This window comes from Zingiber officinale, chromosome 8A (genome assembly GCF_018446385.1).
Source record: "Zingiber officinale cultivar Zhangliang chromosome 8A, Zo_v1.1, whole genome shotgun sequence".
In the NCBI taxonomy this organism is placed as follows: Eukaryota; Viridiplantae; Streptophyta; class Magnoliopsida; order Zingiberales; family Zingiberaceae; genus Zingiber; species Zingiber officinale.
The window spans coordinates 43,035,277-43,051,666 of record NC_056000.1 but is presented as its reverse complement, the minus strand read 5'-3'; the positions used below and the strand labels follow the sequence as shown (position 1 = coordinate 43,051,666).

Genomic DNA, 16,390 nt, shown 5'->3' with positions numbered 1-16,390 from the left:
GGATAAAATTTTCTAAAGGACTCTCGCATAGAGTTGCGCATAGAATTTCAAGGGACATTTAGGGTTTGATACTTTTCTAATAATAAAAATGAGAATAAGAATCATAATATTATATAATAAGAATGAATATGATAAGAATGAATATGAGTATGTATATTATTTTTAATAATAATATTAGGTTAGTTAAATATTTTCTATCAGAATAAATCTAAATTTTATTTTTCACCATTAGATAAAAATAATAGAAAATGTGATGAGAGAAAATGAAGAAAGAGAGTGTGATGGGAGAGAACGTTGTGACGAAAAAAAGGCGAATACGCTCGCCCCTAGCACTCCCGCCAACCCGTCACAAGGCCAACACGGAGGAGGTAAATCATGTGATGGGAGAGAACATTGGTGGCATAAAAGGCGAATACGCTCGCCCCCCAGCGCCCCCGCCAACCCGTCCTAGGGCCAACACGGAGGAGGTAAATCACGGGCGGCTACTAGCCTTTGGAATAGTGACTAGCACATAAGGGAGGCATTTACCTCGACTTTGCCGAGATTCGAACCCCATACCTCATTGGTGACAACACCTCATGTGCTAGCCACTAGACCCCATCCGAGGGGACCACGTGATGGGAGAAAACGTGATGAGAGATATTGAGGAGAGAGAAAATATGATAAGAGAGAATAAAGAGATAGAAAGTATGATAAGAAAAAATAACGAGAAAGGGAGTGTGTTAGAGCATCTCCAATGTAAAATTTTTAAAGAGGTTTGTAAAATGAAAAAACTAAATAAAAAAGTTCTAACTATTGTGGATGTAAGGTTTGAAGTTTCTTGTTAAAGAGCATTAGGGCATCTCCAATAATTAAACCTCTTCGTAAGCTTTTTTTTTAGTTTCCAATATGTCACATCAATGCCACATCAAAAATAGAAAAATCTACTATTCTCTCCACAATAAAAAAAACCTCCATACAACTTTTTTTGTGGGTCCTACATTACAAATCATACATCTTTATTTTTATTTTTTCATTTAATATCTCTATATAATTTTTACTTAATATTTTATTTAATTCTCATCTTTAAATTAATTTATTTGTAATTTTTAATTAATAAATTAATAAACTTATGATTTTTAATTTAATTTAATTTGTAATTTTTATTTAATATTTAATTAACTTATGAATTTTAATTTAATTATAGTCATTTGTATTTTTTTTAACTTACCAAATATATTTATTTTCAAAATAAAAGTGTATAATTTAACTATTAAATAAAATATTTAATGGTTTTAAAAAAATCAAACATGCAATATTAATTTTTCAATGATTAATGGCTCCATCTTCAAAAGAAAAAAGTAGGTTTGAAATATCAAACCTGCTCTTAAAATAAAAACCTCAAAGCTTATGTCTCCACTCATTAGAGCTTTTTTGTTGAGCTTTTTCAACTTTACAAACCTGTTAAAAAAGCTGTATTGGATATGCTCTTAGTGAAATTTCGAAGCTGTTTTTTTGTGTTGAAATTGATGTAATATGCATGTAGTCACGCAATTATATATTATAAAATGAAGCACACAAAAATCATTTAAAGCTCTAACTATTGAAGATATTTCAATAGGTTTTTAGAATGTTGATGTGACATATTAAGATCATAAAAAAGCTTTAGTAAAACTTTAACTATTGGAGATGCCCTTATGAAAAAAATTAAGGAGAGAGAAAGTATGATGAAAAAAATATGAAAGAAAGTGTGATGGGAAGAAAAAATGATGAGAGAGAATGAGGAAAGACAAAGTATGATGATATATGGTGAAGAGAGAGAAAATGTGATGAGAGAAAATGAGGAAAAAGAGATTGAGGAGAGAAAACATATGATAAGAGAAAAAGTGTGATAAGAAAAAAATAATAAAAGAGAGTGTAATAGGAGAGAAAGAGCATGATAAAAGAGGATGATGAGAGAACAAATATGATGAGAGAGAATGATGAAAAAGAGAATGTGTGATGAAATAGAATAAAGAGATAAAGTATATGATGGGAGAGATTGAAGAGAGAGAACGTGTGATGATGGGATGAAAAAAGAGAAAGAATGATAGGAGAGAACGAAGAGAGAAAAAAGTGATATGAAAGGAAATTTGAATAAATATATTAAGGGTATTTTCATCCAAAACTTAATTTTCACTTTCATTTCCATCAAAATCCAAAGGAGGAGGTGAGTTTCATTCCAAAATTTTAATTTCATTTCCATCAATCAAACATAAGGTTTGGGAATGAATTCATCCCCAAATTCCTAAACCAAACGCCACCTAAGTGTCTTTAGTTTTGGGGTTTGAGAACGATGGATTGGATTTATTCCTAAATTTTATATTTGTCTTTAGCTTAGGGGTTTGAGAACGATGGAATTGATTTATTCCTAAATTTTATATTTATCTTTTGTTTAGGGGTTTAAGAATGATGAAATGGATTTATTCCTAAATTTTATATTTGGTTGATGGAATGAAATTAAAATTTTAGAATAAAATATAAAAAGTTGGGTAGTGATGAAACTCACCTCCTCCCTTAGGTTTTGATGAGAATGAAAATTATGTTTTGGACAAAAATATCCTTAATATAGTTGTTTAATTTTCCTTTCATATTAGTTTCTCTCTCTTTGTTCTCTCTCATCATATTTTTTCTCTCCTCATCTTATCATTATACTTTTTCTCTCCTCTATCTCTCCCATCATATATTGTCTCTCAATTTGTCCCCGCAAATAGGTCTAGTGGCTAGCACATGAGGTATTGTCATCATATACGGGCTCTCATTTTATTTTATTATACTTTCTCTCTCTTCATTTTATCTCTCTTTATCCTTTACCAACATGTTTTCTCTTTCATCACACTGTCTTTTCTCATTTTTTTAATCACACATTCTCTTTCGTCATGCTTTATCTCTCAACATGTTTTATCCTTCATCATATTTTCTCTCTCCTTAATATCTTCCATTACACACACTCTCTCATCATTTTCTCCCATCACATTTCGCCTCTCTTCATTTTTTTTCCATCACATTTTTTCTTTCATCATATTTTCTCTCTCATTATTATCTCTCATCATATTTTTCTCATATTCACCTTTATCTCACATCTATTTTTTCTCTTATTTTATTCTAAGGGTAAAAAAGAAAAATTTTATTTTTTCCAATAGAAAATATTATTTCTAAGAGTGATATTCATGCTTATATCTATTCTCATTCCATAATACTATAATTCTCAATCTCATTCTGATTCTTAAGAAAGAACCAAACACTACCTTAGATCTTGCAAAAAGATCATACAAATATCATTCATTCTTATATAAGAAAATTATATATTTAGATGAGTTAATATGAAATTTCGACTTTGTATAAATGAATTAATATAGAGAATAAAGTTACTAATGGTTGCAACAAATTATGACTGTCGTTGAACCAATCTTAGGCTTGTAACTAATACAAGATAAATAGGTGTGAATTTTTAAATAAATAAAATATTTATGGGATTAAAAGTGGCAAAAGGTGACCAAGAACCACCTAAATATGATAATGTCAAAAGACTGTTACGGGTGAAAATACCAACAAACCATGTTACTAGGATTTAACTAGAAAAGCTTTTAATTAAAAAAAAAACAAAACATGATGAGTAAAATAAGATGGGCGATTGGGTTTTAACACGGAGAAGGTTTGTTGGTAGGTTGGTTTTTTATAATATGTAGAGGCTAATTTTTAGAAGAGTTAATTAGTAAAAAGTTTAGGATGTTTTCTCAAAAATCATAGAGCAAGTTGAAAAGATGATAAATTAAAGGAGTGGAATGAAATTTCCTCGGTCGCGTTTTAAAAAACAGATTTCGTCACTCTTCTGCATCTTCTTCTGTACCACCGCGAATTCGCCTCCTCCATTATGGACTCCGTCGCCGGCGGCAGCCTCTGCTCCTCCACCGTCGCATCCGGCGTCGGCGAAAGCCTCAGATCCCCCATTACATCCTCCTTCCCTCCCTCCCAGTTCTTCGACCCGATCTCCTACCTCAACTCCATGTCCTCCTCCGGCCCGCCGCTCCGCCCACCTGCCCGCTACCTCTCCCCGCCTTCGTCTCCACTTCCGTCGAGGAAGCGCTCCCGGTCGGCGCGCCGCCCACAGACAACGGTGCTCAACACCGACGCCTCCAATTTCCGCGCCATGGTGCAGCAGTTCACCGGCGTCGCCTACCCGCCTTTTGACCTCGCCGCCGCCTCCGCCTCCTTCTCCCGGCCGCGCCTCAACCTCTTCGACTCCGCCACTCAGCCTCCTCCGCCGCCCTTCTCCCAAAAGCCCCAAAATATATCATCCACCGACTTAAACCTTAACACCACTACATCTCATAACCCTAGCTTTGCCCCCCAAATCGAAAACGGCCAGAGCCAAATCCTTGCTCTGCAATCGCTTCTCCCTCTCCTCGGCGCAAATCGACAGGGCATCGGCCTTCAGCCCGCCATCGCCGGTGTCCTTTCGAGCTGGCCGACGGGGCCTCTACCGGAATCCGGCGCCTCGCTGCAAAGAGCGACCAGCTACACGACGAAGAACCAAAATCAGCAGGGTTCGTCGTCGCCCGCACCGAATGCGAGGCAGGGATCGTCGCCGACGGTGACCGCATCATCGTCGAAAGGTGAAGAAGAAACAGCTAGTAATTACACGATCGAGTCGTGGATTAATTAATCAGTGTTGTTGGCTGCTAATTAGAAACTTTACCTTCCCTTTCCGCATTAATATATTTTTAATAACAATTAAAAGTTATTTAATAATAATAAGAAATTTTAAAATATATTTTTTAAAGAATAATTTAAATTTAAAATATATTAATTTAATTATAATAATGGCGAAGTGCTCAGAGTTAGAGCCAACTGCCAACGCAAAAGATGAAGAACTTTTCAGTTCTTATCAGAGGCAAAAGCCTGGCAACCACGAGAACTAGAGACTTTTTCCATTCAGGGGTCTGTTTACTAGGAGGGAATAGCCTGATAAACCATGAACCTCCTTTAGGATTGGGCTCAACCCAACCCGTGTGTGTTTAGATCAAGCTGGACCTCGACTGACTATGCAATGTCTGGTCGGTCCAACCACTCAATGGGCACTTCTATTGGCCATCGAGTCGACGTGATCGAGTGATTAAAGCCATACAAATCAATGTTGGGTGAAATCCTTTTCAATGATGTGAAATTATCAGTGGACGGTTTAGAGTTAGTGCATATAATTCTAATGCATCAATCTAAACAAATATTATCTCTAGATTTCCACTTAGTAAATTACTGATTGCATTAGTAGTTAGGCAAAAATCAAAATGCTATCCCTAATTAACTAAATCATCAAAATGGCTCTTCTTTTTTAAAAGTGACTTTCAATTAATAGCTATCCCTAATTATTGAGAAGCTGTTGCAATTAATAGCTATTACATCAACCATTCAAATTTAAAATGACTTTAATTTTTTAAATGATAATTTCACCATTTTTTATAAATATCCATCAATATTAATTTAATTAGTAAAGATTTTTTATATATATATAAAAAACTCAGTGATAGTTAGCGAGTGTATCTTCTTCATCAATCAATCAACCATCCAAAATGTCTGATCTTTGCTCAGAAACACGATGAGAAAGCATTCCTATTAACCTGCAAAACATCATAGTTAGCTTCACCCCATGAATAGCTGTGCGATGAAGAAATATAGGTTGCTATTTCACATCTATATTACAATCACAAGTTTCTGAAATCCAACTTCTCATACACAGAACCATGCAAATTCAATAACTTCAGGAAATCGTTAAGCTGCCCTGTGTAGAAATCTAGATGTGTAGATAGATATCAGTTCTGAGAATTTTTTACAGGCGGAGAGGTTGATGGAATTGCTCAAGTGGCTGAAGGGATTGTTCCTCCGCTGTCCGATTGGTTGGAGCAATTACTTGCCAGAGAAGGGCTGTTGTTCATGGAGATCAAAGAACACTTCTCCTTCTGCTCATCTTTGCTAATCTGCTGCTGCCGGCACTCCGAGCTACAGAAGGCGATGTCACCCCTGCAAGATGAAAGATGGCACGCGAATGAATCCATTATCTTTTGATTGCATCAGAAATTTGATGGCACAGGATCGTCGGGGTTGTTCTCGCGATCGTTGAGAAAAGGGGGAGATCTAGCTTTTGAAGGATACGAGAATAAGAAACTAGGCATGGCGCCGAATAAGAAAGGAGAAAGAAGAGGGGAGTATCGAAGAGAGAATTTGAAGAGAAGGATTAAACATGTCCACCTCGATCGAATCAAATTCAAAAACATGGAAAACAAAATAAACCCTAGAAGGCGAAAAATCGTGCATCGCAGTCAGGAAAAGGCCCCCCAAATGTTAGTCTTCTTTTATGGTACCAAAAGCAGCAGCAACATGGAACCCTACCTGTACATGTAGGCATCCTGGCCAGGCCCGAGGCGGCGGCTGCAGAGCCCACAGGCACGCAAAAAGGGCGCCGGCGCGGCTACGGTCGGATCCTCGATGTAGACGCCGGATACGTCGACTCCGTGGTGCGATGGCAGAAGATACGGCGAAACCGGAGAGATATCTTTCCCTCCGATCACATGGTCATCCGACGACCGGAGAGCCTCTACATCGAAGACGACGGCGGCAGAGGAAGCATGAGGGGCAATGAACTCCGCCGAGCTACCGCTCCGCCTACTTGGAGGCCTCGCCCAATTTCCCAGAATCATCCCTCGTTTCCTCTTCTCCGACTATCTCGCCGGAGATGCGAGAGGGCGGTAAAGGAAGGCGAGCTGAGGCGGGCGGTGGTGCGATTTGAGGGAGAGTGGACACGACGAAGACGGAGGTGGAAGGATATATAAGCAGGAGAGGATAAATCTCGACCGTCTGATGAATTTTAACAGTCTCAAAGTGTTTTCTTTTTTGTTAAAAACAAAAAAGTTCCTTATTTTCATTATTTTAAAAAAATAAATAAATAAATAAATATATATATATATATATATAAAGCACCCCCCTCAATTTTCTTTTAGATTTATACTTTCACTCAAATTTTTCATAATTTAAACTAAAATTAATATTATAACAATTTTAATAGTGTGAAATTAATTTTCACTAATGTTAAAATAATTTTCATAATTGTTCATGTAATTTTAATTAACATTATGTTTCACATTATAATAGAATTTTAGTGAAAAATATTAAGCTTTAATTAAATGGCAGTGTTATAAAAAATTAAAACAAAAAAATAGGACGTTTCTTTTAATAGTTTTAATAAATATAACCTATTTTAATAATAATAAAATTAGAGAGATTTAATTCTTGTTTTTTAAAATAAAGTTCTGGATAAAAGGGCGTTCGCAATTATAATATATCATAAAAAGCTCCTTTTTCAAAAAAATAATTAAAAAAATTACCTCCAAAATATCTCTCATCCCAACATTAAGTAGCTACCTTAAATTAATATAATGTGTAACACTTAGTTAATAGATGTTATAATGTTATTCCTTATTTCTTATTATATTAGTTGTAAAACCTAAAATCATCACCTTAGTGACCTCTTTAATACAAGCAAGATCCTCTAGTCCTACCTATCATAATATCCTCCTAGACTAAGGATAGTGATAGACGAGATTAGCAGGCGGAGGTCGTTGATCACTGCATTATATCAAGACCTTGATCCACCTAATGCGGATCTAAGGATCTCTACTCCTCTTTAATAGGGATGACAAGGGTCTGATTCAGATCGAATTCCATATCTTCCGTTTTAATTTCCATAGGAATCAGATATCTATCCTCATACTCATACTCATTAAAGAATTAAAAATTGAATATCTTCTATACTAATAATTTTTCTTATATTTATCTAATTATTTCATTCAACAAAAGTATATTAGAATTAACATCATGTTATATATATATAATTAAAAAAATAGATTAAATATCTATATAACCTACTCCTAACATGTATAAAAAAGATTAGTAGATTTTGGGAATAAAATAATTTTAATCGGATATTCGGGTCTAATATCATATATTAATAATCCCTTCATACCCTCCTTCATTCGGGTTGGATATCAGATATTCCATCAAGTCCGAAAGAATTTGGCATCCCTACTCTTCAAAGTGTCTCCCCACTATCTGAAAAGGAGGTAAATCATGAGGGGCTTAGCCTATCAATATCAGTGCGTGCAATGAGAGGTTGAGGCAACCAGCGGAACATTCCGTACCTGCTGAAAATTGATCTCAGTTCTATTGACAGCAACATCCTTGTATGAACCTATTGTCTCAGTCTGTGGGGCATCCTTACTTCCAAGGGCGTAGAAGAATTAAAATTACTTGGAGCTGGCCGCCGACTTTACTTGCTTCTTCCATGCTCATGTCCTTTACGCATGACAACTATTGACAATAGAATTCACACATATTATTAATGATAACATATGATATATATAAATATCATTACAAGTGAAAATAAGAAATACATAAATTAGGAAAATAATAAGTATTTCCTAATAATAATTATTTTCTAATAACTAGGAAACAAATAACTATTTTTTAATAATAATTATTCCCTAATAACTAGGAAATAAATAACTATTTACTTATAATAATTTGTTAGGACCTTCGGATGCGGCTAGAGAGGGGGGGTGTGAATAGCCGACCTCAAATTATCGTTTCTTCCTACAATTTAGGTTAGCGCAGCGGAAGTACAATGTAGAAACGAAAGTGGAGAAGATCAAACCTCAAACACGATGATGTAACGAGGTTCGGAGATGATACTCCTACTCCTCGGCGTGTCCGTAAGGTGGACGAATCCTATCAATCCGTCGGTGGATGAGACCCCGGAAAACCGGCTAATAAGAACTCCTTCTGGGTGGAGAAACCTCGCCACAATCTCTTTTGCAACAGCAATAAAGGAGTACAAGAAATAAAGCAAGAAACAATGGATAATATGAATGTAAATACACTCTACCAAGTTTGCTTGCCTTCTTCTCATCGACTGCAGTCCGTTGATGAAGCAGCAACTTCACGGATGATGCCAACAGCTGATCAGTCAAGGAAGCTCACACGAAGCTTCAGAAGGAGAGCTCAGCAAGAAAGCGCGATCGGGAGGAAGAGCAAGAAGTGTTCCTATAGAGGCCCTCGACCTCGATATATATCCTGCTGCACTGTGAAGAAGACAAAGAGCAACGAAATCTAGTCGTTGTGTCTGGCGGCTGGGCACGACCGATCAGGCTCCACCTTGATCGATGCAGGAGCCATCTGATCGGTGCGTGGACCGATCAGGCCCTAAGCGATCGGTCCCGGACCGGTCGGCCATCTCTGAGGTTGGCTTTAAAGCTCGATCGGCGTGGACCGATCGAGCAATAATCGATAACTACGATTTTCATCGAGTTTGACGGATCTGTGGCTTCGTTGCTTATTCTTGATCGGTCACCGGACCGATCGGGAAACCTCTATCCTTTGGATCGGTCACCGGACCGATCCAATGCCTTAGAGCTTCCTAGCCCTAAATCCTAAAGCCTTCCGGTCTAGAGCGAGCTACCGAGCCCTCTCGACCTAGTGCGGGAAGCGAGCTACCGAGCCCTCTCCGACTTCCATGTCCGGTCGAGAGAATGAGCTACCGAGCCCTCTCCGCCTAGTCCGAGAACGAGCTACCGAGCCCTCTCCGACTTCCACGTCCGGTCCGGAGAGCGAGCTGGGGCCCTCTCGGCCTAGTCGGAGAGCGAGCTACGAGCCCTCTCCGACTTCATCCGCTCCAGAGAACGAGCTACCGAGCCCTCTCGGCCTAGTCAGAACGAGCTACGAGCCCTCTCCGACTTCATCCGGTCCGGAGAACGAGCTACAGCCCTCTCCGACTTCATCCGGTCCGGAGAACGAGCTACCCCTCTCTGACCTGGTCAGGAGAATGAGCTACCGAGCCCTCTCCAACTCTGTCTGGTCCAGAGAACGAGCTCCCAAGCCTCTCGACCTAGTCAGGAGAACGAGTGCCGAGCCCTCTCCGACTTCGTCCAGTCCAGCAGGCTCCCGAGCCCTCTCTGACCTAGTCTGGAGAACGAGCTGCCGAGCCCTCTCCGACTTCCCATGCCAAGCTTCCATACTTGGACTTCTCCTGTGCCAAGCTCCCTGCTTGGACTTTTCCGTGCCAAGTCTCCATACTTGGACTTTTCCCATGCCAAGCTCCCTGCTTGGACTTTTCCGTGCTAAGTCTCCATACTTGGACTTTTCCCCGTGCCAAGCTCCCTGCTCGGACTTTTCCGTGCCAAGTCTCCATACTTGGACTTTTCCCGTGCCAAGTCTCCATACTTGGACTTTACCGAATCAAGTCAACTCAAGTCGGGTCAACCAGGTCAACCTTGACCGAAGGTTGCACCCACAATCTCCCAAGTTTGTATTCTTGTCAAACATCAAGATACAACTTTTCTATTCTCGTCAAACATCAAAATACAACTCGAGTCAGGTCAACTCAAGTCGGGTCAACCAGGTCAACCTTGACCTAAGGTTGCACCAACATAATTATTTCCTAATACGCTCTCTTAAGATGGTGTCCTAGAAATGACATCAATCTTGTTACAAATAGCAAACAGCCGAGGTCGAGAAAGTGACTTGGTAAGTGCATCAGCCAACTGATGCTGAGCAGAAATATGAGTAACTCGCAGTCTGGAGGCCTAAATTATTAGTGAAAAGCACAACAAGCGTGGTAATCGGAAGAAGCAGATCTGTCAAAAGTGACTTAATCCATTAGATCTCAGATGTCGCAGACGCAATGACGCGCTATTCAGCCTTAGTCGAAGAGCACATAACTGTGCGTTGTTTGGAAGATGAATCAGGAGTATTTGTGAGAGATAGCCGACGAGTGATGTCATTAGCGGCAACCATTATAGAAGGCGACCGATGGGTATTCTTTTTGAGCAAAATCGACCTGTACGATCAACCAAACGACGATTTATTGAACTTTGCCTTTGATGAAAGAAGATAATGTTGGATCGAAGAGTTTCGCTAGAGGGGGGTGGGGGTGAATAGCGATGCAAAAAAAAAAAAAAAAAATCGTAGAGCACACAGCGGAAAAGTAAAGATAAAAAGCGTAAAGGAATGCTAACAAAGGTTGTTTTTTACTTGGTTCGGAGCCTTTGATGACTCCTACTCCAAGGCCCGCGCACAAGGGTACTTTCGATGGGCAAACACTAATTATTTGAAAGGTAATTACAGAATTGAAGTATAGGAATTAATTAGAAACGAAAAACCGACAATAATTAAAAGGAAACAGAAAAGTAGAACTTGTCGAAGAGCCTTCGCAGCGCCATAGGAGCACAGAGGAGTAGATCTTCCGTGTTTTGATGACTCCAGCCTTTACCCTCCTTATATAGGAGGTTTGGGGCGCCTGGAACTGTTGGATCGTGAGTTTCACTAGAGGGGGGAGGGGGTGAATAGCGATAAAAAACTTTTGATAGAGTACGCAACGGAAAATAATAAAGTGAATAAAAGAGTGACACAAGTGGTTTTACTTGGTTCGGAGTCTGTGTCGACTCGTTCTCCAAGCCCCGCATACAAGGGTGCTTTCAATGGGCAATTCACTAGTAATTCGAAAGTTTGATTACAAATTAAGTACAAGATTGCTAATGATAAAATAAAACAATACCGATAAAGAAAGAAACTAGAGGAACATCGCATTGTCGGAGCTTCGCAGCGTCACAGGAGCATAAGAGATCAGATTATGAGTTGATTCTCTGACTCCAGCCTTGACCCTCCTTATATATAAGGTTTGGGGCGCCTGGAACCTTCAGGGCACCCTGGTTGTGACGTAGCCGAGCCAATCAGTGATCTCCACGCGACGAAATGACGTTGGGGATAAATTTTTACCTCAGGGCGTCCAAAACCATCCCGAGCGCCCGAACCCTAGTTTTCCAGCATCCTCCTTCCTGCAAGAAAACATTAGTCCGGAGGTAAATATATAATACATATGTCCTGCAAAACAAAGCGTTAGCACAGTTTTAAGTTCAACAAATAGAGTATTAATTAGATTCCGTCTCCTCAAGACCGGAATCTAGTCAAAATCTCGATTTAGAGTTCCGAAATGATTCTAAGTCGGATTAGCGCCTAAGTTCCTTCCCGGGAACGCGTCCTCACAGTAACTCCCCTCTAGTGACTTACCTTCACTTACCTGCCAGACGTTCGGTCAGCCCTTCGACCGATCTAGACTTTGTGTCAACTATCCGTTCAGCCCGTCGACCTAGCTGGACTTCGTGCCAAATGTCCGGTCAGCCCGTCGACCCGTTTGGACTTCGTGCCAGCTATCTGGTCGACCCGTCGACCTAGCTGGGCTTCGTGCCAGACATCATGTCAGCCCGTCGACCTGTCTAGACTTCTCCTACACACTCGATCAGAGTGTTAGAAAATAACAAAACTAACTTAACCTATTTTGTCATTCATCAAAACTTGAGTTAGACCGTTAGTGCTAACCGCACCAACAATCTCCCCCTTTTTGATGCAATGACAACTTGGTTAAGTTAGTGATAAATATGCATGTAAGAAACCAAACATAAAGTACTTAACCTGGTTGTTTAAGTTAGCTTTTAAGTTTTGTTGTTTTTTTTGTTTGTTTAACTAACTTAACCATCTAACCCTCCTCCTTTGGCATTCATCAAAATAACATAGAACAACAAGTTAAGAAAAATGCAAGGTAATTTTTTTTTTAGAAATGTAAGTCAGATTATCTTGGGGAAGTATAACATAGAAAATGATTTAACTTTCAAAACTAAATAAGATTTTATTTTTTCAAGACTTAGTTTGTAAAATCCAACTTTCAACACTAACTTTTGAAACTAAGTAAAATCTGTTTTCAATTTTAAGTTTGTAACTTTCAATTTTTAAAAAAATATATATTTTTTAAAATTATAATTTTCAAAACAAATTATATATAAAAAAATCTAAGTTACAAAACTTATTTTTCAAAGTCAACTTTTCAAATCTAAGCTTAGAAGGTCTAAATAACAAAACTAAGTAGAAAACATGATTTTCAAAATTAAGTTTAAAAAGTTTAAAGTTCGAAAACAAAAATAATTTTTTAAATCTAAGTTTAAAACAATCCAATTAAGGAAATCTTAGTTTCAAAATCAATTTCCAAAATCAAGTTTGAGTTTGTAAAAACTTAAAAAATATAAGATCTGATTTTGTAATCTTTTAGATAAATTTTAAAAAATATGTTTTGAAATTCAAATATGATTTTCAAAAATTGAGGACTCCAATTTTCAAAACTATTTTTTTTAAAAACTAGGTTTGGAAGGTTTAAATCAGAAATTTGAAAAGTTGGTTAAAAATAATTTTAACTTTCAAAACTGATTTCGAAAACTAGTTTTAAAATTTTGAACACTTAGTTTTGACTTGATTAAAAAGAGGTATTTTGCAAAAATTAATTTTAAAATAAGTAAATAAAAATAGTTAACCTCCCCCTGAACCTGATATTATAAAATCTGTCTAACCAGTTAGCTATTCACTGACTATTTAGAGGATAGCAGCTTTCACTTGGTTAGTTAAGTTAAATCTAAGCATCAGGTAGTGTTTGACTAAACTGAATGACTTAACCTGATTAATATCTGTTTGATATTTAACACTCAGACTTATATCGATGCACTGACATAAGCATCTTAAGTCTAGGCAATTTGCCTATGCATTTCACCCCTTTCTATGTTTGGCAATCACAAACAAGAGAATCCTAGGATGTTGGTGAGATGCTCAAGTACTATCTCTAGGGAAATATGTTTTCTAAGGGATTATTCTAGTCTAAGGCTAAAACTGATTTTGAAATACTAAAAGTAGGGAATTTTGAAAACATTTTACCTTAGAATTTGAAAATAGCCATTTTTAAAAATAATTTTAACATTCCTAATCTATTAGACATATCCCTAATTTTCTAAGTAGATTGTTAAACTCACTTTTAGGGAGGGGTTTAGTAAATATATCAGCTAAATTAGATTTTGACTCAATATACTTGAGTTTAATGTCTCCTTTAGTGACATGATCCCTGATAAAGTGATGCCTAATTTCAATGTGTTTGGTTCTAGAATGATGCATTAGATTTTTTGTTAAATTGATTGAACTAATATTGTCAATTAATACTTTTACATGTGTAAGGTTTAAGTTGAAATCTTTTAAAGTATGCATCATCCATAATAGTTGTGCAACACATTCTCCTATGGCTATATATTCTGACTCAGATGTAGATAGAACAACACAGTGTTGCTTTCTACTAAACCAGCTAACAAGTGATGGACCTAGTAGTTGACATCCACCACTTGTGCTTTTACGGTCTAATTTACACCCAGCATAATCTGAGTCAGAATACCCTATTAATTCAAAATTATTAGTTCTAGGATACCAAATACCTATAGTTGTTGTTCCTTTGAGGTATCTAAAGATTCTTTTAACTTGAGTCAAATGTGATTCTTTAGCACAGGTTTGGTATCTAGCACACATACTAACTACAAATAAGATGTCGAGTCGACTTGCAGTTAAGTATAGTAGGCTGTCTATGGCACTCCTATAGTATTTTAGGTCAATTGATTTTCCATTTGCATCTTTATCTAGGATTGTGTTTACTGCCATAGGTGTTTTTATTTCTTTAGTGTTTTCCATTCCAAATTTTTTAAGTAATTCTTTAGTGTATTTTTTTGATAAATATAATTACCTTCATTTGTTTGTTTAATTTGTAATCCTAAAAAGTAGGTTAACTTGCCTACTAGACTCATTTCAAATATTTGTTCCATTAACTTTGTGAATTCATCTAAAAATTCTGAATTAGTTGACCCAAAAATTATATCATCTACATAAATTTGGGCTATAAATATATCCTCTTTTATTAATTTAACGAATAGGGTTGATTTGACCCTGGTTAAACCCTTTGGATATAAGGTAAGAGGTTAACCTTTCATACCATCTCCTAGGTGCTTGTTTAAGTCCATATAAGGCTTTCTTTAATTTAAATACATACTCAGGGTGTTCTAGACGTTTAAACCCAGGTGGTTGTCCTACATAGACTTCTTCTTTTATTAATCCGTTTAGGAAGGCTGATTTGACGTCCATTTGATATAGTCTAAACCCTTTAAGGGTTGCATAGCTGAGTAACATTCTAATGGACTCTAGTCTAGCTACTGGGACATAAGTTTTATCATAGTCAAGTCCTTCAACTTGACTAAACCCCTTGGCGACTAGCCTAGCCTTATTTCTAGTAATTTCCCCAGTTTCATTAAGTTTATTTCTAAAACCCCATTTTGTTTCTATTACCTTTTTGTTTTTAGGTGGTGTACTAAGTCCTAGACTTCATTCTGCTCAAATTGAGCTAGTTCCTCCTGCATAGCTATGACCCAGTCTGGATCAAGCAAGGATTCAGCTATGGTTTTAGGTTTAAGTTTTGAAATTAAAGAAATTTGACTTAGGTTCATAAAGGATGACCTAGTTTGAACCTGTAGATCTGGATCACCAATTATCTGGTCAGTTAGATGATTTGGGTTGACTCTTATGGTTCTAGGAGGTTGATTTTCTTGAGTTCTTTCTTCTTCTTCATGATTTAAGTGTTGATTGTTTCCTTCTTGATTACTATTGCTTTGAATGAACTCAATTGGCTGAAGTTAGGTTTGATCTAAGTTTGGTTTAGATTCCTCAAATTTTACATTGGTGGTTTCTTCAATTCTTAATGTAACCTTATTATATATTCTGTATCCCTTACTGTTAAGTGAGTATCCCACAAAAATCCCATTTTCTACTTTAGAGGTAAATTTCCCTAAATATTCCCTTGTGTTTAAGATGAAAGCTGGGCACCCAAATACTTTAAAATATTTTATATTGGGCTGTTTGTTATAATAAACTTCGAAAAAGGTTTTATTATGTACTTTATTTAGAGTTGTTCTATTTTTCACGTAGCAGGCTGTACTAACAGCTTCTGCCCAAAAATAGTTGGGAAGATTATATTCATTTAATATAGTTCTGGAGGCTTCAGGTAAAGTTCTATTTTTTCTTTCTACAATCCCATTTTGTTGAGGGGTTTTAGGGCATGAAAATTCGTGATGATAACCATTTTCAAGACATAATTTATTAAAATTATGATTTTTAAATTCTCCCCCATTATCACTTCTAATTCTTTTAATTTTAAGATCTTTTTCGTTTTCAACTTGTTTACAAAAATTTGTAAAAATTTCAAAGGTTTCATCCTTATTTTTTAAGAATTTTACCCAAGTAAACCTAGAGTAGTCATCTATTATTACTAGACAATATAAATTACTGTTTACAGACTTGACTCCATGGGAGTCAAACAGGTTTAGATGTAAAAGTTCTAGTATTGAATTAGTCTGAGATTGGTTAATTGGTTTGTGGGTAGATTTTGTTTATTTGCCTTGTTAACAACCATTACATATGG

The 16,390-nt window shown here is 37.0% G+C and overlaps 2 protein-coding genes across 2 annotated transcripts; one reads left to right on the top strand and one right to left on the bottom strand.

Moving 5' to 3' along the window:
* Positions 1–3,892: 3,892 nt before the first annotated feature.
* Positions 3,893–4,684, top strand: LOC122010727. The gene has a single exon (XM_042567222.1). It carries the CDS (start codon positions 3,893–3,895, stop codon positions 4,682–4,684), a length of 792 nt encoding a protein of 263 aa, XP_042423156.1.
* A 997-nt stretch (positions 4,685–5,681) lies between these two features.
* On the bottom strand, positions 5,682–6,804 carry LOC122011501 (FCS-Like Zinc finger 5-like). The gene is made up of 2 exons (XM_042567891.1): positions 6,406–6,804; positions 5,682–6,036 (listed from the first exon to the last, which is right to left on the bottom strand). Exons 1-2 carry the CDS (start codon positions 6,711–6,713, stop codon positions 5,874–5,876), a joined length of 471 nt encoding a protein of 156 aa, XP_042423825.1. The 5' UTR covers positions 6,714–6,804; the 3' UTR covers positions 5,682–5,873.
* Between the last annotated feature and the right edge of the window lie 9,586 nt (positions 6,805–16,390).